At 29.7% G+C, this 24,778-nt stretch overlaps 1 protein-coding gene across 1 annotated transcript; it reads left to right on the forward strand.

Moving 5' to 3' along the window:
• The first annotated feature begins 278 nt into the window (after positions 1–278).
• LOC106307471 (obg-like ATPase 1) lies at positions 279–3,034 on the forward strand. The gene is made up of 12 exons (XM_013744439.1): positions 279–478; positions 573–740; positions 831–954; positions 1,052–1,143; positions 1,252–1,350; positions 1,443–1,556; positions 1,708–1,772; positions 1,855–1,971; positions 2,055–2,130; positions 2,295–2,387; positions 2,466–2,516; positions 2,707–3,034. Exons 1-12 carry the CDS (start codon positions 392–394, stop codon positions 2,803–2,805), a joined length of 1,185 nt encoding a protein of 394 aa, XP_013599893.1. The 5' UTR covers positions 279–391; the 3' UTR covers positions 2,806–3,034.
• Positions 3,035–24,778: the final 21,744 nt, after the last annotated feature.

Below are 24,778 nucleotides of genomic sequence, written 5' to 3' on the forward strand. Positions count from 1 at the left end.
AACACCACATGAAAGAGTTGCTTTATATGCCCAGCTTGTACTATCATATCCGGATATATGATGAAATTTAAAACCGACTTAACAGGTGAAAAGAAGAAGAAGACTCAGATCCTTAAACAGAGAGCTTGCTTCCACAGGCGGCCTTGGTTTAAGTGCACCAACCCATAAAGTTAAAGGTCTTTTGATGAGAATCGAATTACTTGGTTTACTTTGTCCCCAATTGGGTTAATAAGTATAATATATCCCGCAACGGTTGGAGGTAAACCGGGAAATGTCAGACCAATTAAGACCGGTCCGTTAACCAGATGAGCAATCAATCTCGTCTAGGTTGGATCAGCAAAAACCCTAGAATCTCTCTCAAGCAAAGCCTTCCGTTTCAAGCTCGAGAAACATGCCTCCGAAAGCGAAAGCGAAGGATGCAGGTCCCGTAGAGAGGCCTATTCTTGGCCGTTTCTCTTCTCACCTGAAGATCGGAATCGTAATCCATCTCTCTCTCTCTCTCTCTCTCTCTCTCTTTTTAACCTTAGATCGATGTAATTCATTCACTTTGGATTTGTTTGCTATCATCGCAGGTCGGGCTGCCAAACGTGGGGAAGTCTACTCTATTCAACACTCTTACAAAGCTTTCGATCCCAGCTGAGAACTTCCCCTTCTGTACCATTGAGCCTAACGAGGCGCGTGTGAACATCCCCGACGAGAGGTTCGACTGGCTTTGCCAATTGTACAAGCCTAAGAGTGAGGTAGAGTTATTGTCGTCTACTGATTAAAACTAACCGTACCGTTTCTCAAGCTTGACGACTTGTGTGTATATTTGTGATTTTGTCTCTCAGATTCCAGCCTTCTTGGAAATTCATGACATTGCTGGGCTTGTTAGAGGCGCTCATGAAGGACAGGGGCTTGGGAACAACTTCTTGTCTCACATTCGTGCTGTTGATGGAATCTTCCATGTCTTACGTATGTATGACAGCTTAGTTTTTAATTCTCTTTTTTTTTTGGTTGAAATTGTGATTTTGATGCATATATTGAATTCTTTTCGACTAAACACGTGCAGGTGCGTTTGAAGATCCTGATATTATTCATGTTGATGACATTGTGGATCCTGTTAGAGATTTGGAGACCATTACTGAAGAGTTGCGACTTAAGGTATCAAACATCTAGATCTCTGACATTAATTGACTTGTCTTTTTATTTCTCTTCTTAGTTTGATCTTGGTATTAATTCCATCCATTGTCTATTTTGGTGCAACTTTAGGATATTGAATTCATTAAAAAGAAGATTGAAGATGTCGACAAGAGCATGAAGCGGAGCAATGACAAGGCCCTCAAAGTTGAACTTGACCTCTTGCTAAAGGTATGCTTATGCTTATGAAATGTTATTCCTGCACTGCGAGTGTTGTTGATCACTAATTATTAATTGTCCTGGAAAAAATGACTTGGGTACAGGTCAAAGCTTGGCTGGAAGAAGGAAAGGATGTCCGTTTTGGAGACTGGAAAGCAGCTGATATCGAGATTTTGAACACTTTCCAGTTGCTTTCCGCTAAGCCCGTTGTTTACTTGGTCAGTAATCTTGAACACTTTTCTAGTCTCTATGCTTTCCAAGTTTGTTTCAACTAAATTTTTCATCTTTTCTCAGCGTAGGATTTATTAAGGCATGTTTGTTTGGACTTTTTTTATGATCACTGATTGCTCTCAGATTTTAACTTAACAGATTAACATGAATGAGAGAGACTACCAGAGGAAGAAAAACAAGTTCTTGCCCAAGATTCATGCTTGGTACTTGCATTCTACGACCACGCATCTGCTTCCCTTATTATGCTTCTTCTAAACCAAAACTATTTGTTTCATCGTTATGTAGGGTTCAAGAGCACGGTGGTGATACTATGATTCCTTTCAGTGGTGTTTTTGAAAGGAGTCTCGCTGATATGCTCCCAGACGAAGCAGCAAAGTATTGTGAGGAGAACAAACTGCAAAGGTTAGTGCTCCTGAAGATGATTTTTCTTTTATGAAACGCACCCGTTCAAGTGATTCTAATGATCCTCTTTGCCTCTTTTACAGTGCTCTTCCGAGGATCATCAAAACTGGATTTTCAGCTATTAACCTCATATACTTCTTTACAGCAGGGCCTGATGAGGTATTTCAATCCCACTTTACTAGTAATTTTACTTGTCTTCGCAACACGCTTTAATATGAAATGTTCTTCTAAGCATTATTTCTCTGTAGTGAGCTTTTTGATAGTGTAAAGTGCCAAGTATTGCAACTAAAGCTAACAGCCACCAATGATATTTTTGTTTGCAGGTGAAGTGCTGGCAAATAAGACGTCAGTCAAAGGCTCCTCAAGCTGCTGGGGCCATTCATACTGATTTTGAGAGAGGCTTTATTTGTGCCGAGGTTGCCTTCTTCTCTTTTCTCAATACACTAATTTGAATGCTATGTGGTTTATTTCCGATGTTGTTGTTGATATAACAGGTCATGAAATTTGAGGATCTCAAGGAACTTGGCAATGAAACTGCAGTCAAGGTACTTGTATAAAACTCCATTTCCACCTCCTATGTCTTTAGTTTTTCTGCCTCTAAAAACAGACTTAACGATGTTAAGGAAGCTCTTGACATCCTATATGATTAACCGCATGATGCTGATGAAAATGCCTATTGATTCTCACGGATGTGACGGTGGAGACTAATGTGAATCATATAAACTAATAATGCAGGGGGCTGGAAAATACAGACAGGAGGGGAAAACATACGTTGTTCAAGACGGAGATATCATTTTCTTCAAGTTCAACGTTTCCGGTGGTGGCAAGAAATGAGATCCATCTTTGTCTTTTTATCCTATGCGTGGAACCAAACTGTGTTTTCTGTTTTTGACAGTCGCAGTTTTTTTATTGGCTTACCAAATACAAAAGTATCTGTAACTCTTCTTCTTTTCTTCAGTTAGCTAAGACATGTCTTTGCCTTGAGACAGAGCATTAAGCCCGCTGTGTTTGTAGAACTCCTTTCAGAACGTTTTTTCTCTGCTATTTTGAAACTTGGAAGTGATTGCGAAGTGGAACAAATGCCTTAAAAGCAAAATATATGTGCAGTGTCACATATTACAAGCTCCATTACTTGAGAGCTTTCAGATAGATCATTATTAATCAATAGAAACAAAGGAATTACATTGGGGATGGTCAAATCCATTGGTTCCTCTACACCATATTGTGATGAGTTGATCCCTGTTTGGCTCTTCTCCGCTTTTTAAGAATCTCGATTAGAACAAGCTTGAAGAGATCTTCGGCCTGTACAAGAGGGATGCTAAAGACCTAGAACAAATATCTTTGGACACCTTCCTTGTTGAGGTGGGTTCTCTAGGCGATGAGGCTTTGTTTTTCGATTTGGGTATCACCATGCCTGCAGATCACACCCTTGGTATTGAGCCTAACTCCATCTATTTCACTCGATGACTGCCATTTCAGTCGCACGAAATGTTCAACTCCATGAATCGACGTATGTGTATACAGACAAATCTTGCAACAAAGACCATCAACGCTTCCCTAGTCTCTCCAACTTCAAACTTAACGATGCCATGTGGTTTCATCCCTCTTGATTCGTTTCCATATTTTCATTCTTGTTGTGGCATAATAATGTATATGGATTTCTATTTCTGTTAGTCAAAACTTTTTTTTTTTTGTTGACTATCAAAACATATAATTTTAAGGAAAATTAACCAAATATACATAGCCGAAGAAAAAAATAAGCAGCTAACCATATGTTTGTTTTTTTGGTAGAGAAAAGATGTGACAATTTGTCACCTAATCAGACAAATTTAATAAAATTTAAAAATTATGTAATGTATAGAAAAATTATTCAGGTTTTTCATATTTAAAATATAAAATATAATAATTTTTTAAAAGGTTAAAAGCAATTAAAATTAACAAAACCATTTTTATCACAAAGAAAAAAAAGGAAAAAAAAACATTACGTTAAAGTTGACATAGAAATTAATATGTAATGTATATGCTGTATTGTAACAATTAGGTTGTTACTTTTGACTAATTATAAATTTTTTTGTATGATTGAATCAAATATATATACTATTATTTGAGAAGTAAATTTGTTTATTTATCATGTTCTCCATGATTTTTTAGGTAATTTTGTTTATTTGTCATGTTATCAATATAGTTTTGTTCATTTGACATATTTTAATTACTTTTAACAAAATTATTAGTTTGAATAATACTCCCTCTGTTTCTTTTTGTAAGATGTTTTAGTATAAACACATAAATTAAGAAAAAAATTATTTTTAATAAAATCACTTGATTACAATAAAGAAATAACTAAAAGTAGTTAATCATTGGTATTCTGAACAAATAAGACAAAAACTACACATTATGTTTTAATATTCTAATCAATTTTTAATAGTTTTGCATAGAATGTTTCAAAACATCATACAAATTGAAACAAAATTATTTTTTAAAACATCATACAAAAAGAAACGGAGGGAGTATATTTTATTATTATTTGAAGTGATTTTTTGCTTATTTTTCACTACCGAGTTTTCATGTTAAAATTTAACCTGGTTAATGTCATTATAACCATTATTGAATATATATATATATATATATATTTTCTATTATTATATAATTATATATTTATTTATAAATATTTATAATAACAAACTAATCAAAATAAATAAATTTATTCAAGAATCAAAAAGATCAATTACTCTCAGTTTTCATGGTAATGCAAAACTTTCTTCCATGATCCTATCATGCAGCCAGCAAGAGATTCCACAAGCTATATATGATAGGTTACCATAAATAAATAATTAAATTTATTTATTAGATTATATAACTAATTATAAATTAATATAATGAAAATTAGAAAGAAATATTATTTTACAAGTAAAAATATAATTTCTATATACCTATATATATATGTATATATATATATTGTGTGGTTATCCGAAAAATATGTTTTTCAGTTATAAAAATTTAACTAAAAAAACAGAAAATGCATAATCAAATATTAATCACTTAAAAATTTAAATTTGTATAATCAAAAAGCGAATATTCAGTGATCTCAAATAATTATTTATTATATTTATTAATTATTAATGAATGTAGCATATAAAGAGATTTTTCAAAAATATTTATAACATATGAAATATGCAATTATAGAATCATTATGCCCGCATGTGCGGGAAAAAACATCTAGTTTCCATTAATTTAATAGTGTTAGATTGTTCACGAAAAATATTTTATTTGTTCCATCTTTCGGAAATACACTTTTAGAAAGAAGTTTAAAATTGATCGAATCAGTTGATTCGGTCCTGGACTAACTGGTAGGAGATCATATATCAATCGACCGACACAAAAACATACAAACGACATCGTTTTAATCAATTCACCATAAAGGATGAGACAAACGCTCTGGTGATTCATTCTCCTACCGACTACTTGATAAATGTCTTAAATGCACATATCACATGCTAAACAGGTGAACAAACTCTATGGGTTTCTTAAAACTATTTTTATATTCCCATTGAAACTTTTTTCTAACTGGTAATTGCACACTAAACATGTTGTTTTATTTCGTTATTCTAGTTTTAGTAGTTTCATACTGAACTTTTAAAAAATGATTCTAAATATAAAATTGTAGTATAATTTAGAGAAACAGAAAAACATTAAACATTTTAAATCTCAATATGTAGATGTTAGATTGTGTTTTATTGTTGTGAATAAATGAAATTTGTTAAAAACAACTAAATTGTTTAAATGTGTAGCAGTTATACTAAGTTTTCGTCTTTTTTTTTTCTTTTTTTCTATTCATGTTTTCAATAATATTCTAATAAGCCAATTATCACTGTGATTAAATGATTTTTTTGCCTATACACTGAACCATTTTTGGCAAGTTAAATTTGTTTCATTACACTTATGAGAAGCCATGAAATCAATGTGAAAAGATGTATATCCTTGTGCAACCATTTTCTTCAATATAGATCATTAGATACATATACACACTCCACATTGATATCAATATTTTCGTATAGTTGATAAGCGATATATATTCATTAAAACCATTATCTTCGAGTATAACCAACAAAAAGTGTACAAGTTGTGCTACAAATTGTAGTTTGACATTTTAATGATGGACAATGCAGTGTCAATACATAGGTGTTTGTAATGGATACATGAATTTTAGTTATCTTATTAGTTATCATCTTTTTACACACATGTCTCCAAACCTAAATGAAATTTAAACAAATAGATAAGTATATGTCTTCCACAGTTTCAATTGATTATATTTTTTTTATTATCATTAATTAACTTTTATGTATACAAACTTTGATTTTTAGAGTAAAGTTTTAGTCTTCATGTCTCACGTGTTTTTGGTCATTATTGTTATATGCAATTATGTATAAGAGCTTTGATATTATAGAAGAGATACAATACAGTGTCAATATAGTTGTTTGTAAGATATACATGTAGCTTTTAGCTATTTTATTAGTTGTTTAAAAAAAATTATTTTATTAGTTAACAAACATCTTTAACACACGTAAGTCAAAACTTAATATGAAATTCAAACATATGGATAAGTGTATAATTTTCACAATTTTAATATATTAAATTTTTTACCGTGGATCATTAACAACTATAGATATTATTTATTCATTTCATACTATACAATTCGACAGACACAGTATGCTAAATTTGTTTTTATTTTCAACAAATAGATGTTAAATTTCTTACCGTGGATAATTAACACCAATAAAAATATCTATACTATTAATGCAGCTGTGCTGGGTACAATACCTAAATACTAAAATGTACCACATCTCTAAAGGTTTGGATGCAGAATGGGTAGTTAGATGTTTATTCAAGAAATGATATGACTTAAGCTCAATTATAGAGGTTACCTTTAGATATGTTATGGTTTTTTTTCTAAATATTAAATTCATTTCAAAGATTCTTTTTTTTTTCTTTTACTACATAGTGCCAAGCAACTTATTGCAATATGTTACCCATTGTTAAAAAGAAAGAATATTTATTTAGTGGGTCGTGAAGTTACTTAATTGAATTTATTATTTTTGCATAAACGACGTTAAAACAGGAAAAGAGAAATCAATTATAATTGGTCCAAATTGAACTAAATTTTTATTTATCTTATTTCGTTTATGAAAACCAAATAGCCATAATAAAATTATAAAAATTGTTGTATGTAAGAGCCCATAAATGCCCAACGTTCTTTTAACCTAATTTTGTTGTCTTCTTCCAATTAAAAGTAATATTGTCTCTCGATAATTATTCAAACCAAACACAAAATGGACGATGATAATCGGCCACCAAAAAAGGAGTAGAAGACGAAGAGGCTAAAGATCAGTAGATATAGTAAGTAAAAGATCTTGTGTTTACAATCTCTCTTTTTTGTGTTGGAACATGTGTGAATTTGATTATTTTGTTTTTTCTTCTTAAGGAAAAAAATAGAAATCAATTGAGAGTGGCAATGGTTGTTGGTGCAAGTCTTGATTACACATCCAGAAACAAATCCCAAAGTATGGTGTGTTGAGACGGGAAAAGTGCTATTTTTGACCCATACAATTTGAGTCGTGCGTTTTCATACCCAAACAAAAGATAATGCAAAATTATATCTGAACCGTACATTTATTTGAATTTCATGTCCGAACTTTTCAAATAGCACAAAAACCTAATTTGACTAACATTTCGTTAGTCAAACATTTAATACGGATGACTCAGCTTCCAAATGGCCTAAGAGTGTTGGCTGATGACCAAAACGACGTCGTTTTAACTTAATAATAAAATTAGAAAAGTTTGCTCCATGTAAGAATCAAACCATCACCCGAGAAGTAATTGTACCGTAGACACTGACCACTCTGCCAAAGCATATGTTACTGAATGCCATATTATTTGTCGAATTTATACAGACTTTCATCGACGTCTTTAGATGGAAATTGGATGATTGAATCAGTGTGTGAATGTGTGATCATTTGTATGAATTGTTATAATTTCATGCAATTGATCAGAAAGTCAGCCGGAGACTCTTATTTCTTAAACACAAATGGTTGAAATAAGGCGGATTGATGACCATAACCCGTTGAATGAGTTGTTGCTATGTATCGATGATGATGGCATGATTTGCGAGAGAGAGAGAGAAGCAAATATTTCACCTGGTTGGATCGTGGTGAGAGAAAGCACATGAAATATAGAACATGTTGATTCGATTTTTGAAGAATCGCTCGTGTTGGTTTTACAGCAACACCCAGATTCATAAGAGAGAGGAAGCAAAATGCCATATAGTGTTTCTTCGAGTCTTGATAGTACGGTATATAATATATGAATTACATACTTCAATTGAAATATGTTCAAGCCGAGTGGTTAGTGTCATATGTTAAAGGATCGAATGATCTGGGTTTGATTCCTATAAACCAAAATTTTTTATACTTTATTTTTTAAGTTAAAACGACATCATTTTGGTCATTGATCGACACTTCTTATGCCATTTGAAAGCTGAGTCATCCGTATTTAACATTTACTAACGAAATGTTAGTCAAAGTAGGTTTGTGTGTTATTGTGAAAAGTTCGGATATGAAATTCAAATAAATGTAAGGTTTAAATATGATTTTGCACTTATCTTTTGTTTGGATATGAAAACGCATGACTCAAATTGTATGAGTCGAGAATGACACTTTTCTCGTGTTGTAACTGCTTCATGAAACGATTCACATTTGTTGATGAAGACTTCTCATCGAAGGGAACATGGGTTCAGATCGTTTCTCGATCTGAAAACATCAAACATGATGTGGACAAAGCAACAGCCAGAGGCATTACTTGTGATGTGTTTCAAATTACCCAAATCGCTTCATATTTCATGCGTCATTAGTTTCAAGGGAGAGACTTCTTTGTGCCGGATACGACAACTGTTGTTTGTTGGGATTACTATTTTGATAAAGGTAACAAAGTGTAACTGTTATTATTATGTACCATGTAGCATGTGTATTATGTTATATTGTTTCCAATAAATTTCCAATAAATTTAAATGTGAAATGTGTAGCAGTTATTATTATTTTTTCTATTTTTTTCTTATATTTTCTAATGAAATCTAATAAGTTGATTATCAATGCGATTATTTGAAAGAACAAAAAGGTCTTTTTTAACACTCTAAACCATTTTTTCCAAAAACATTTTGTGTCATTACATTACAGGAAGCCATGAAACCAATGTGAAAATTTATAAACCGCTATGCAACTGTTTTTTTAAATTGTAAAAAGATTGATCTATTCGATATAGATCATTAGAGATGCCCATCCACACTCAGATATAGCAATGATATCAAGATTTTTGTGTAACTGACATATTTTACAGATAAAACTTCATTAAAATTATTATCTTTTCAAGTGTAACTAACAAAGAGTGTATAAGTTACGTACTAAGTTATAGTTTTACCTTTGAATAGGAAACCACATCTCATAATAAAAAAGAATAATATATGATATGTTATCTTCCATTTGGATAATGATGTCATGTTAGTTGCTATCCATGTTGTTAAAATGTACGTCAATAAAGGAAATCTTATGCAATCCATTCATGTTTTTTTTCATGAGTACTTTGGTGAATGTAATCATCAATATATCTTACAACCTCTTTGAATTCAATCAAAACACAAATCATATTGGCGTTTCCGTTGCCAAATCTCACATATAGTACTAGCAATACTTTAACAAAATCATAAATTGTTAGAGATTGTGATATATGAACATCTATTGGATGATCCAAGAGGTTCATGTATATTTTTTCATTGATCTTTTTTCACATACTGAAAATTATTGAATAAACATATCCATACTCTTGTTGCATCAAAAATCTAATACATGTGGTCTAGACTATTGAAATTACGCAATTCACCATTTGCATATTTCAACCAACTAATTATCTGATAAAAGCATGATGTTCCATTAAAATCTCAATGAATATAAAAAAACTTGTTTCATGTGTGAAAAATAAACCAAATTTAAGTTGGAACTAAGTAAATATGCACATGACTATCAAGCGGTCTTGGAAAAAAGAATGAGTAATCATTGTTTCTGGTCATTATCGCTATATTCCAAAATTACGCTTCATTTTGATTTGGTATCTTGGGTTGTTTTGTTATATGCAATTTTGTATTCAAGCTTTGATGTTTTAGAAGATCAACAATGCAATGTACATAGGTGTTTGTAAGGTATACTTGTAAAATTTAGTTATCTTATTAGTAACAAATATCTTTTAACACACATAGGTTGAAACTTAATATGAAATTCAAAATATTGGATTAGTGTATAACTTCCGCAATTTCAATCCATTATATTTCTTCTCGTGGATCATCAACATCAATACCCATTATTTATCTATTGTGTATAACTTTGATTTTTAGAGTAAAGTTTTAGTCTTCATGTCCCTTATATTTATTCATTTTATTGTATACAATTTTGTATACAAGCTTTGATGTTATTAGAAGATAGACAATACAATATCAATATAAGTGTTTGTAACGTATGCATGTAGTTTAAAGTTATTTTATTAGTTTACAAACGTCTTTTAACACGCAAATGTCCAAACTTAATACGAAATTTAAACAATTAGATTAGTGTATAACTTCCACAATTTCAGTCGATTATATTTATTCTTGTAGATCATCAACATCAATACCAATTATTTATTCATTATGTATAAGTTTGATTTTTAGAGTAAAAATTTAAACTTCACGTTCATTTGTGATTCTAGTCATTTTGTTATATGCAATTCTATATACAAACTTTGATGTTATAGAAGATGGACAATACAGTGTCAATATCGGTGTTTGTAAGGTATACACGTAGATTTTAGTTATCTTATTAGTTAACATATATCTTTTAACACATATGTCCAAACTTAATATGAAATTCAAACAATTTGATTAGTGTGTAACTTCCACAATTTCAGCCCATTATATTTCTTCATGTGGATCATGAACAACAATACCCATTATTGATTCATTTCATTCAATACAATTTGATAGACACAATATGCTAAATTTATTTTTATTTTCAATAAATGGATAAAGTATTTCCTAGGTTTGCTGAAACTCCAGAGGAGCTTTCAGTTCATCTTCAACAAATGGTTATTTGGTTAGAAAATGCAGCTGCTCATGATATACCCCAATATCAGAATCTTGACTACAAATATCAAGTTACAAACGTATAAGGGGTAGTTTGATGTTTATTAAAAAAAGATGAATTAAGCTCAACGATAAAAGCATATGTGTACATATTAGATTATCCAACAATGGTCCAAGATCACACTCGCAACCCATTTATGGTTTTGTGGGAGTGTTACCAAACATTGTATGAGAGATTCATAAATAGTGACGAATGTGCAATGGAAAGTGTTTTGGTAGATCTCAAAGAGAATGTGAGTGACATTAAACAATACATTAATAATCACAACAATGAAATAGATGAAAATGGTTTACACGCGATTTCGGCGTTTGTTTGGTTAACAAGGATCTCATTAATACAAACATTCTCATCAAAGTTGAAGGAAACATAAAAAATTTGTTCCTATTGATCATGAGGTTTGATTTGTCAGTAATTGACAGGGATACAACTTGTGCAGACCTTGGTGGTTATGTCGTCATGGACTGGACATAGCTTTACCTCAAGATTGTGTCGACTATGTGGCATAGCTTGTTGCTAATGACGATCTAGGTTTCTTGGCGGATTATGGTTGCAAAATTCGGATGGGATTCTTTGATCGGTTGAGTATCTTTACAATGATCAAACCGGTTCATCCAGTCTAGACCAACCAGCAAGGGATCAAATTTTGACCGATCCACATATAAATACTACTGATTTCGGGTACCCATTCGGATTCGGTTAGGGTCTATTCGGTTTTCAAATTTTTGGGGTTAAAGATTTCAGTCATATTTAGGTATTTATAAATTTTAGTTTGGGTTCGGTTCAGATCTTAGCGGGTTCATTTTGGGTTTGGATAACCCGTTTAAATTATTTTTTAAAAATTAAAATTCATATATACTTTAAATTTTTCAAAATCTAAAAATAAAATAATATCCTTTATATACTAAAACACAAGTCACTTGATAAATTAGATTCTGACACATGGCATGTGCTCCACAATTTAAAGAAAAATGTAAATGCAAAACATTTGGACAGCAAAAAATAGTGTTTCGTCTATTAACTGATTTATTTTTAGATAAATAAAAATTTCTAATATTTTTGCATACACCCATAATCTACTATCTTAGAAACCGCTTATCTCTTAAAGATGAGATTTAATCCATAATGTCATATATTTTGTTCTATCTCTACTCGCATTAAGAAATTGTAAATTCTTAATCCTCTGCAACGACTCTACGATTTTTCTCTAAAATTTCAATTTCTAATCAAATAAATTAAAACTTCTAATGATGAAACCATTTATAGTTTCTAGTCCAAGAGTTGCCTAAGACTCTTCAAAAGAATTTCTTTCAATGAAATGAGAAGAAAGAACACCTAGTTGAAGCCTAAAGTCTAAGTAAGTGAAAAAGGTAAATGTAAACAAAATATTTCAATAACATATTTAAATGGACTAATCAATTCTCAATTTGCTGGAATATGTTTATTTGTTGTTGTGGTAATATGTTTATTTGTTGTTGTGGTGATAGTTCACAAAATAAATTAATATAGTCTCAACTTAAAGCACATGTACAAAGCTCCTCAAAAAAATTTGAGAAACACCGGAAGTAGAAAATAAATTCAGGTTGTAGATAACTAGAAGGCAACAAGTGGAGTTAAGAAACTCATGTTCTAAAGAAAACTAGAAAAATCCATGTCTACTATTTAAATCACGACCTAACTTGATGGTAGGTTTTTCCTTAATCACTATTTGTGTGCTTATAATTATACAGATATGTAGTAATATTATTTTTGTTTACTCTCAGATTAAAATATAGATATACTACTACTTTCATAGTTTTTATTTGTAGATTCGGTTGGAAACAAAAATGTATGAGCAAATAAATCAATGCAAATTAATAAATTTAAAAGATTATCATTAAAGGAAATATTTTTTATTTGTATACAATGTTGCTCGCTTCTTTGGATTCCCTTTAAATGTCTCTTAATAACCGGCGATGCCGATTTTATTGAGCTAGTGGAAGCAATAAAAGCTAAGGACATCGAAGTATATTTGGGTAGACAATTGCGATGAAAAAACTCAAAGAGGCGGTGAAACCAGATCAGTAGTTCGAGTTACATTATTTGATAAAGTTTTCTCAAGGCAATTCATCATAGTTTACTTCATCAAATGTATTTCTTTCTTTCTCTGAACCTTGCTTTTAGCTTCTAGTTATGATATTTCAGTCTGATGTTAACATTGCACATAATTATTAAACTATGTATGATATTTGTGTACTAACAAATAGTGTACAAGTTGCGTACTAAGTTATAGTTTTGAATGGAAAATCACATTTTATAATAAAAAGGAATATTATATAGTATGTTATCTTCTATTTGGATAAGAATGTCATCTTGGTTGCGATACATGTTGTCAAAAGGTACATCAATAAAGAAAATCTTATGTAATTCATCCAATTTTATTTCATGAGTACTTTGATAAATGTAATCATCAAAATTTCTCACAACCTTTTTGAATTCAATTAAAACACACATCACATCGGTGTTTCTGTTGCTAAATCTCACATATAGTATTAGCAATACTCTAACAAAATCATAAATTGTTAGTGATATATAAACATCTATCGAATAATCAAAGCGGTACACATATATTTTTTCATTGATTCATTTTCACATACTGAAAGCTCTTGAATATACATACCCATACTCTTTTGCATCAAAAATATGATACATGTGGTATATTGAAATTACGCAATTCACCATGCAAATTTGCAAATTTCAACCAACCAATTATATGCTAGAAAAGCATGATGCTCCATTAAAATCTCAATGAATATAATAAAAACTTGTTTCATGTATGAAAATTAAACCAAGTTGGAACTAAGTTTCTGCACACGACTATCAAATAGTCTTGTGTGTTATATTTAAGAATGAGTAAGCGTTGTTGATAATTAACTAAAGAGTTTAATAAAATGAAAATACTATATCGAGTTTTTTTTTTGCATTGTTCTAATCGACTAACAAAACTAAAAAAGTTTGTGGAAGACATACACATTCAGATTTGTAAATTTACATATAAGTTTTTATATGTGTTATTGACAAGGTTTTTGACTAATAGGATACACGACTAAAATCTACATTCATATTAAGCTGTTATTTGTGTTAATGACAAGGTTTTGTAGATAGCTGAAAAAAAGAGAATTATAGTCACTAGAAAAGTTTTATCTGCTCGCGATCGTAACTATAGTGTCACGATGTACATTGATATTAACACATGTAATTTTCCCGATGGTTATCAGTTCGACACTTTTACTGATCAAACACTTAACGCATTAAAACAATTAGATACTTTCTACTTTCTTAGAAAAATACACATATATGGTGATCTTAAAAAATACTATGAGTTAGAAGAATGTTATTTGTCTACTGGAGAAACAATAACTAACATAATTGTTACGTATTTTCTTCAATTCTTATTTTTTTTCTTGTTTTGGTCAGACATTTTCAAACTCTGCTTTGTTATTTTTTTTTTATATGTATAACCATTGTCATTGCTAAGTGTTTAAACATCTTATGTTCTAAATTTCAAAACACCACTTCATATCAAATTATTAAATACTCAACTGTAAACATTTGTCGAGAGTTAAAAATGTCTTTGATGTACATGTGGTACATATGCATGCATATCAATATATGTTTCCCATAAGCATAAATGCAAAAAGGTAATTATAATAAACTTTCTAATCAAAACATTAGCATTCAAAAGTAACCCACTGACGAAAATAGTTTAACATTTATCGGTTTATACAAATTATTTTTATGATATAATCAACGTTTTATAGATTTCTAAATTTTTTTTCGTTTCTTTAAGTCAAAATATTTAATTTTATCTGTTTTAGATTATACCAAGAAAAACATTTTATTTGTTCCTTTTCTCGTTATTAGACTTTTATAAAGAAGAATAAAACTGATCAAACAGGTATGGACTAACCGGCAGGAAATCAGATTTCGACCAGTCCACATATAAACACTTAAACGGTGTCGTTTTAAACAATTCGCCATAAAGGCAGGAGGCAAAAGCTCCGTCTCAGTTTCGAGATCTATTCCCGTCCGTAACGGCCACTTCTGGTACACAATCGTTATCTCTGTTAAGCCTCTGCGTAATTTGACTAAAGTCTCGCTCTGTCTCTCTCTCTCTCTCTCTCTCTTCGAACTAGTTTCAGCTCTAGGTTTCAGTCATTGTAATCTGATCTTGATTTCAGTACGAAGATCAACACATAGTAATAGATAAGCTAATTTGATGAATGTATGTATCTCTTATGTTTATTGCGAGGTGAGATTTGGAGAGAAACGATGGGAATCATAGAAAGTGGAACTGTATCAGGTAACTTGCCGACCAAGGATATCCATCTTCTATCTCCCGAGCCCTAGAGACTCTTGGCGGTATCCAAGGGATCCCAACTGTAAGCTATGAAGTTGATTAGTATCGAATTTGTAGATAAGTGGTTGACGGTTTATCTACTTTTGTTAGGAAATAGAGTCCACGTCAAACAAGCTTGAGTTACATTATTTAAAAGTATTGATCCGTGGTGAAGTGTAGAAGAATGGAAGTGTGTCCAAAATCTCCAGAAATCACATTTTGTATCAAAGAACTTGTAGAAGTTTTAAGTCAAAAATTTTGTGTCGTAATGTGTCTAGATTATGCGCCAATTTCCGATGATCTCAGCCTCTACATCCTCTTTTAGCGAATTTAAGATAGTTTATGTGGGAGCATATCATGAATACATTGGAAATTTCTAACTGAATCCGTGGATTATAAGATGATAATTAAGTTCCTCTTTGTGACAAGGTCAAAGCGAAGCTGGGAAGACATTTGTGCTTAAAGTATTTCCTTTCAAATTTCAAACATTTCTACAGCTATTTGAACTTGAAGACGAGTACATTCAGCGAGAGATAAGAAAGCCTCCCAAGAAAACTACTTGTAATTTGATTTCATGTGCTTTGTTGCCAGTATAAAACAGGATGGTTCTCAGAACCGCTGCTTGATAATCTGAGACTCCGAGTAGCTGTGAGGTTTGTATCTGTGTTTCGAAGATGTTTTTAAATCTATTCAAGATGAGTTTGAGAGGTCAGAGAAGACGCGAATTCAGAAAGATTCACTGATATCTTGCCAACCAGACAACATAACTTCATTTTTTTTAATGTTCTTCACGTTTTAGTCATTCTAGATAGTCATTGTTGACTTAAAGCAATGAGGAGCCATCAGGCAAAGCATATGTGACACTTGAACTGTTCTTCACCTGCGTTTTCAGTCACCATGTAGATTGAATCTGTTTCCCCCATACTGCGCAAGATTATTCGCTTCCACCTAGCTTGGGACCCCAAACGTTAAGCCTATACATACATAAGTTTCCATCCCACGTCCAAGCTCCATTTCACTTCCACCCACTTTAGCAACAGAGTCTTTGAAAAGCTTATCAACAACAGAAACAATCTCTATAGCATTGACAACAGAAACAGTCTCAGTACTGAATCTCAAAACCAGTTTCTTTAGTCCAATTGGGTAACAGAAACTTTTTAAACAAAGAAGAGGCAGTAGTAGGCTACTAACTAGTAGCATTGTGACCAGAGCTTTGCAAAATGAGATTCTTATGCGCTATCTCTCCCTGGCCTGGACTTTGATGTCAAGAATCAATGTCAGACCATTCTCATACACACTGAAAGAAGACTCGTTCACTATTGTTGTTTTGGGCAGAAATGGAGCCTGACAAAGTAGCTTCCTTGAGCTCTATACCTTCAAAACGTAATGGGGAAAACACGAGCAGACTTATAAATCTGAGGGAAAGCTGAACTCTTTATGGCATCAAAACCTGGTGAAGAACCAAGTGTCAAACTGTTGTTGGGAGACATCTTCCATCTGCTTTGGTTCAAGTGGTTGAGCCGCAGTCAACAAGGAAACTTGTGGGTTGAGCTTCTCCATAGCCAACAACACAAGTGAAGATTATATTATTTAGGAACACTAAAAATTAATAGTGTTTATTACTGACACCAAGAAAATAAATTTGTGTGTTCTAATATGTAGCTATAAACAAACTAGTGAACGTTTGTAATAAGTTTTTTTTTGGAATTAGTTCAAAAAAGAAAAAAAAATTATAAAAATATTCTAACTAGATTCTATTAATTAATTTTCATATTTAAATATATATCAACTTTTAAATTATTTTCATTTAACACCTCTGATTTAACAGAATATCAATGTTTTATCTTTTAATTGTTATAATGATAAGATATTGTCTAACTAAAATAATAATAAATTTCAAAAATTTGTGTAAGGGCAAATCTCCAAAATAGCACATTTCTAAGTTTATATCACAAAAATAGCAATCAAAAACTAAAATGACCAAAATAGGACCTTTCTAAGTTTATCCTTTGAAAATTTTAATTTTTTTATTTTTCAAAATTTGAAATCTTATCCCCAAAACCTCCTAAACCCTAAATCCTAAACCCCACCCTTTAACTCTAAACCCTAAGTTTGTGACTTTTGATAAAACATTAAGTGCTATTTTTGTGACTTTTGACCTTGAGTGCTAGTTTGGGAACAAAAACTTGATTTAGTGCTATTTTTGTCTTTTTCTTTTTGTGTATCGTGTGTCCTTCCTCGCAAAATATTGTTTAACTAAAATAATAAAATATTTTTTACTAAAATAATAAATTATTGTTTAACTAAAATTAATCATGTGTCCTTCCTCACAAAAAGGAGCCACATCTGATCATATGTCTGTTTAATAGTAAAAGACCAAACCGAAACCTTAGTATAAAGTCAGTTTAAAAGGATCACAAACATTAGAAAGCCGAAATTAAAATAAAGCCGGCAAAAAGTAATATAAACAACGCTAAGTTAGCATAATTTGTTTTGGAAATTTAATAAATCAACCCAAATACCAAAAAATAGGATTCGATTACACATCGACTCATACAAAACAATTCAATTAACGGTTCCTAAAATAACTTGAACACGTCAAGGAACAAAAGAAATTTGTATACTACGTAAAACATCACTTTGAGAAATTATAATGGAATAGTACTGTGATGACCTTTTTTCTTATATTTTCCCACTTTCGAATCTGATATGAAGTAGCTAAACTAGAAGGAGACCTTGCATATAATTCTAATAGTTATACTTGATTACTACAAGCTTTGAAAAGGAAAATTAGAAAATGCTGAAATTTGTACATATATTCTATATACGATGATTAATAAATTTAACATTTCGTAGAAAAGGAAAAGAAAGTATACGATGATTATTCATTTTTACTACCACTAAAAAGACATTTTTAAAAATACTTTCTTCATTAATTGACAAAAGACTCTTATACACTTGTTTTCTATATATAATAAATAAATAAAAAAATATTTTTTATATTTTTGAATTATACTTTTTGAAATTTGAACTTTTTAATAATTTTCTTTTTTTTTTGAATTTTTCGTATTCTAATTTTTTTTTCAAAATTTCTTTTTGAAAATCAAAAATTATGTTTGAAACTATTTTTTAAAAAATTATCTTTTTTAACTATTTTTTTAACTATTTATTAGAATTCTAAATTTCACATTTCAAAAACCCTACCCCACCCCTCAAATCTAAACCCTAATTCTAAATTAGTTAATCCTAGGGGTATAAAACTTTTTTCCCTTCATTAAAAGTTGATCACTTTTGTGGTTTCCAAAGTTATGTGGAAGAGTCTCAATTCTTTCTCTGGATTTTAATCCAATGAATTGGATCTTGACCTCGCAGGTCATTATTTTCATTTTTATACATATAAATATTTGATGTACATGATTAGTGGTATATAATTTTAACTTTTACAATATTACTAATAGTTTAATATAATATATTAAACACAATAATATTATACTTTGCATGCAGTAATTTAATTTATTGTTTCAAATTCTTAGTTATATATCTCTTATTAAAACATGAACACTAACTAAAATTGTACATTGTGTTATATTTATGACAAATTTTGTTCAATTTAATATTAACTTTGATATTAAATTTCCTACGATTATAATTGTATTTTAGGTTTTGGTCATACATATATGTTAATCGAATTATTTGTATGAATTAGATCTTTGACTGAATAACTATATTAAGTGTAATTTATAGAAACCTACTCTTAATTTAAATTATTATACCAGAAATTACAGTGTGTATCTCTTTATTATCTATGTTTTTGGAGGTTTCCTATGTTGTCTACTCGTGATTTACTTTTCTACCACAAAGCTCTTGGATTATTTACAATGAATTTTTCAATGTTAAACTTTTATTTGCAATTCTTCATCTGCCATATATCATGTTATATAGTTAACACTTCAAATAAAAATATTCACATGAAATAATTTTTTTAAATGATTCATCTGTCATTTATGTTAATGACATAAATTGGTACAATACTTATTGCAATTTCAAAATTAAATAAAAGAAAAAAACAAAAGCAATTACATTAATAAATAATAAATTAATATGGTCGATATAAAAATAGGCTTGATTATCTTTTTGTAAACAAAACAGCGATATACTTCTATTATTGAAGAATATAACTAAACCGGCTACTATATTTAATAACAGAAACTGAATGCACTTTCAAAATAACATTTGTAGACTCATCATTCATATTGATAGTATATTTTCAATAGTGTGGTACAAAATTCTAAATTAACAAATCTTAACTGTTAAAGATAAAAGATTTACTTGAAAAAATATTATGTTAAATTAATATCACAAATTTAATACATAATTGTACATGAGTTTAATATAATTACAAAATTAATTAGATATTTAAAAAGGTTTATTTTAGTAAAAATGAAATATACATTTATATTTCAAATAATTACGAAATTACTTAAATATTTAAAAAGTTTATTTTAGTAAAAAATGAAATATAAATTTATATTTTAAAAAGTTACGAAATTAGTTAAATATTTAAAAGGTCTATTTTAGTAAAAATGAAATATACATTTATATTTTAAATAATTACGAAATTAGTTAAATATTTAAAAGGTTTATTTTAGTAAAAATGAAATATAAATTTATATTTTAAACAATTACGAAATTAATTAAATATTTTAAAGGCTTATTTTAGTAAAAATGAAATATACATTTATATTTTAAATAATCACGAAATTAATTAAATATTTAAAAGTAAGTGAAAAATGAAATATATATTTATATTGTAAATAAATACTAAAGTATTTACTCAGATAGAGAACGACCACCAGTGATGCTTGGACCTACAGTTGATGCTTTAAAGTCGTTTTGCTGGAAAAATCGATGTCTACCAAAGATGAAACATTTTTTATGGCAACTACTGACAGGATATATAGCAGTCAAGAAGAATCTGCATGCGCGAGGGATAACTGGTGATATATGTTATGCACGATGCGGAGCTGATGAGGAATCAATTAATCAAGTGTTTTTTGAATGTCCTCCAGCACTACAGGTTTGGGCGCTATCGAAGATACCATCAAATCCCGCTATCTTTCCAACAAGGTCTTTTTTTACAAATATGGATCATCTTTTCTGGCGGGTTTCTCCGCAACTAGATGATCATCAGTTTGCATGGATTCTATGGTATATCTGGAAAGGAAAGAATAATAAAGTCTTTAGTAATCTTGATATGGATCCTAGGGATATGCTCAAACTGTCAGAAACAAAGTCCACACTATGGGCTGAAGCGCAGATAGTGAAGGAACAGAGGGTAGGGCCACATGTTAGAGGTTCCGGCATTACCATTAATCCAAGGAAAATGGTGTTTCACAGATGGTTCCTGGAAAAAGGATATTAGTTTCTCCGGATAGGGGTGGTTTAGTACTTTAGAAGGTTTTGAGGGGCTGATGGGGGCAAAGAATGTTCGGGCTAGTCTATCTCCTCTACATGCGGAGATGGAAGCATTACTTTGTGCAATGGAATGCATGAGGAACTTACGTCAATTTCAGGTTACGTTTGCAACGGATTGTTCTCAATTGGTGAAGATGGTTTCGGACCAGAAGAATGGTCAGCTTTTGCAAGTTATTTAGACGATGTTAAAGCCCTGAAAGAAAATTTTTCCCGATCAGAGATTGTCCATGTGCCAAGAACGCAAAATACAAAGGCGGATAGCCTAGCATGTAGTGCCAGGAAGCAGCCGTCTTTCGTCGTTCACATGGATCAACATCTCTCAGTTTGGTTCACAGAGTCTGTATGAGTCTGTTTATGCTGATGACAAAAAAAAAACTAAAGTAATAAAAATTTTAAAATTTTTTGCTTTGATGAAAAATGAAATATATATTTATATTGTAAATTAAAATATATGAAATTTTTATATTCAGATGTAATTCAAAGAAAATATGAGAATATTTATTTGATTTTTTTTTGGAATCGTTAAAATAATTCAAATAAGTATACAAAAATTCATTTCATTAATTTTTTAAGAGATGGTCTAACTTAAAAAAAAATCACACAATTGTGACTTCTATTTTAATACTCTCTCTGTTCCCGAAAGTAAGATTTTCTAGAGTACGCACGTTTATTTAGAATTTAATAAATGTTTATAATTTAATTTATTTTTTACTTTATTATACAATTTCCAATAACTTTCTACCAATGAAATTTAATCAATTCAAATATTTTCAATTAATGTTCTTCAAAAGTATAAAAAAAGTACCTTAAAAATATAGAAAATCTATCTTTGTGGAACAAGAAAAGAATCTAAAAAATCTTACTTTTGGGAACGGAGAGAGTAGAATATATGTTGCCAATCTAAAATATGCATGATTCTCAACAATAATATAAATAATATTTGAACTTTTTAAACATTCAATACACCTATTGTTATTATAACTAGTGTTGACTGGAGATTAAAATCCACCCAGGATCCAGCCCAAAAACTGCACCAGTCCAGCCTTTGTTGAGTCAGTGTCAGCCTTTTTCTTTACATTTTCCCACTGATTCTTTTAGTCACGCTCATGATTTACCATTTTGACATAGATTTTCTTCTTTATTTTATAAAAATATTAACAACTGAGTTAGATGGTACATTATGGTATATATACAATTTGTATAAGAATGCATGTTATAGAACAAATGTTGTTGGTATGATAAAACAGTGTGTGATAATAGTCGAATAGTAATAAAAAAGTGAAGTAAGAAATATATATCACTTTCGTGGTTCTTTTTGAGTAAGCAAAATTTGGAAAATGTCAAGTCACTTTCTTGGTTACTTCCCAGGTTACATCGGGAGAGTCAACTTTTCTTTCATTTCAATCTTATGAATGCGCCGATCTATAACATGCATGATTCTCAACAATGATATAAGTAATATTTTTTTAATCATTTACTAACCACAACCTATTGTTTATATAACTATTTTGAATGGAGATCAGCCGCCCAACTCAAAAATTGCACCAGTCCAGCCGTAACCATTCACAGCTCACAGCCTGAAAATCTTGACTGGAGAAACGTTTTTAGCAGTATACTACTTAGAGCAGCCGCATTAATGAACCCCCGGTTGGGGTTCATCATGTGAATTTTTTATTATTTTTTTTTTCATTTTTCGTTTGATTTAAAAAAAAAATTGACCAATAGCGGGCCGCCACGTGGCGTGGGGCCCGCTGAACAGTAACGACCCGGGTTCATGCAGAAGGAGCGTTGCGAGACAGAGTCGTGACTGTAGCATAGTTTAATATTTTTTTTTTCGGGAAGCGTGTGAACCCCCCTTGTGAACTCCTAATGCTGGTGCCCTTAGGCATCTCCAACCATAACATTAAATTTGGCATTTTGGTGTTAATTTTTTTTTTTCATCACCAATCATTAAACCAATTTCCACCCCAAAATAACATTTTACTAGATTTTGATCCGAACGTCCGTACGGATATTTTTAATTAAAATTTCAAAATATTACATTACTTTAATTTTTACAACATATATATCTATTTTTCGTGGTGCATTATAAGAAGTTATTCTTTATTATTTATGATTTTATTTTTTATAAAATTTGAAATATTATCATTTTCGGTTTGAATATTTATCGTCAAGATTGTATATTTTGCCAAAAAAACTTTAGAAAATTACACAACTATTTTTGATTTTGGAAGATTACATGAACTTTTAATTTTTTTTTGTTACTACATTAATACATTATTTTATAAAAATATTTTCATTTTTAATAATTTTTTCTAATTTTTTCTCTACAGATTTTGTTATATTTAAAATAAAAATAAATTTATAATTAAAACTTGATTTGTCATTAATAGTTTAAATGTATTATTAAAATTTCATAATTTTCTAATAATATATTTTTAAAATAGTATATGAACTAAGGGTTACTATATAAAATTATATTTTTGTATATAAACATTTTTAAACAGTATATTGTTGAGAGTTTCAAAATAAATAAAAAGAGAACATATAGTTATAGATATAAAAATTTAACCTATGCTAATAAATATATTTTTGTATAAAAATATTATATAGTTTACGAATTTTAACACATTTTAATAATAAGTGATAGTTTATTTAAATGAAACAATTTTTTATTATTAATTTACCTATTTAATATACTTTTTCATATTTAATTCATAACTCACTTCTATTTTTATCTAATACAGAATATAATTATAAAATTTATAAAAATAGTGTATTATTTTTATTTTATTGTTTTAGAATAAAATTATAATTAAAATTGATTTATAATAATATTATATTAGTAATTACGAAATTAATTAATTTGCTATTTTATAAAAAAATATTTAATTTTTAGTAAGATTTTGTTAGATTCTTTCTCAACAAATTTGTTATAATTAAAAAATAAAATTCAAATTTATAGTTGGTTTATTATTAATGTAAATAATCAAATATGTCATATTAACTAATTTTTAAGTGGTCCTACTATGACTTGTTAATAGTAGCTAAAAAATAGGACCCTAAATTAATAGATTAGATATTATTATAACTCTTTTTGTTTTGGTAGTTGAATAAATTAATTATTTATAATTTTCTAATTATATTTATCCCATTTATTTAAAATTTATTTATCAAATTTGATAATTTTATCTTTCTGTTTATTTATATATTATTATTTTATTTATTTTTTATACTTATTTATTTATTATATTTAAAATATTAGTCAAAATTTTAATTTTATACATTTAAAATAAAATTATTTTATTTTGTTACGATTTAATATTGTGATATATTCATTTAACTATAAGGTAAAACTTATTAAAAAAACTAAGCTATTTATAATTAAATAGAAAGTAATAAAATATATTATTTTAATATTTTATGTGATGAATATGTTACATCAAATTTGATGTAACACTATTAGCATTACACCAAATTTGGTGGAATGGTATCACTTTTGGTGTCTCGATGAAAATGAAATGATAGCAAAGTTGATGTTTTGGTGTCTCATTGGAGATGATCTTACTATTTGTCGAACGTTTTTGTGGGAACATATTAATGATTGAAATTAGTACAAAGTAGTGTTTTCCTCTCTACAAGTTAGCAAGTCAATCTTCGACAATTTCATGTCACGTTTGCAATATATTGTTCTCAGTTGGTGAAGATGGTTTCAAAACCAAAAAATGGCATGCATATG

The sequence above is a fragment of the Brassica oleracea genome, chromosome C8 (assembly GCF_000695525.1).
Source record: "Brassica oleracea var. oleracea cultivar TO1000 chromosome C8, BOL, whole genome shotgun sequence".
NCBI lineage: Eukaryota > Viridiplantae > Streptophyta > Magnoliopsida > Brassicales > Brassicaceae > Brassica > Brassica oleracea.

What these genes read in the sequence shown, in the direction of transcription:
- LOC106307471 (XM_013744439.1), top strand. Translation starts at nt 392, where the DNA reads ATGCCTCCGAAAGCGAAAGCGAAGGATGCAGGTCCCGTAGAGAGGCCT. An exon ending in CTCACCTGAAGATCGGAATC is followed by an intron (nt 479 to 572) that starts GTAATCCATCTC and finishes CTATCATCGCAG; the next exon opens with GTCGGGCTGCCAAACGTGGG. An exon ending in CTGAAGAGTTGCGACTTAAG is followed by an intron (nt 1,144 to 1,251) that starts GTATCAAACATC and finishes GTGCAACTTTAG; the next exon opens with GATATTGAATTCATTAAAAA.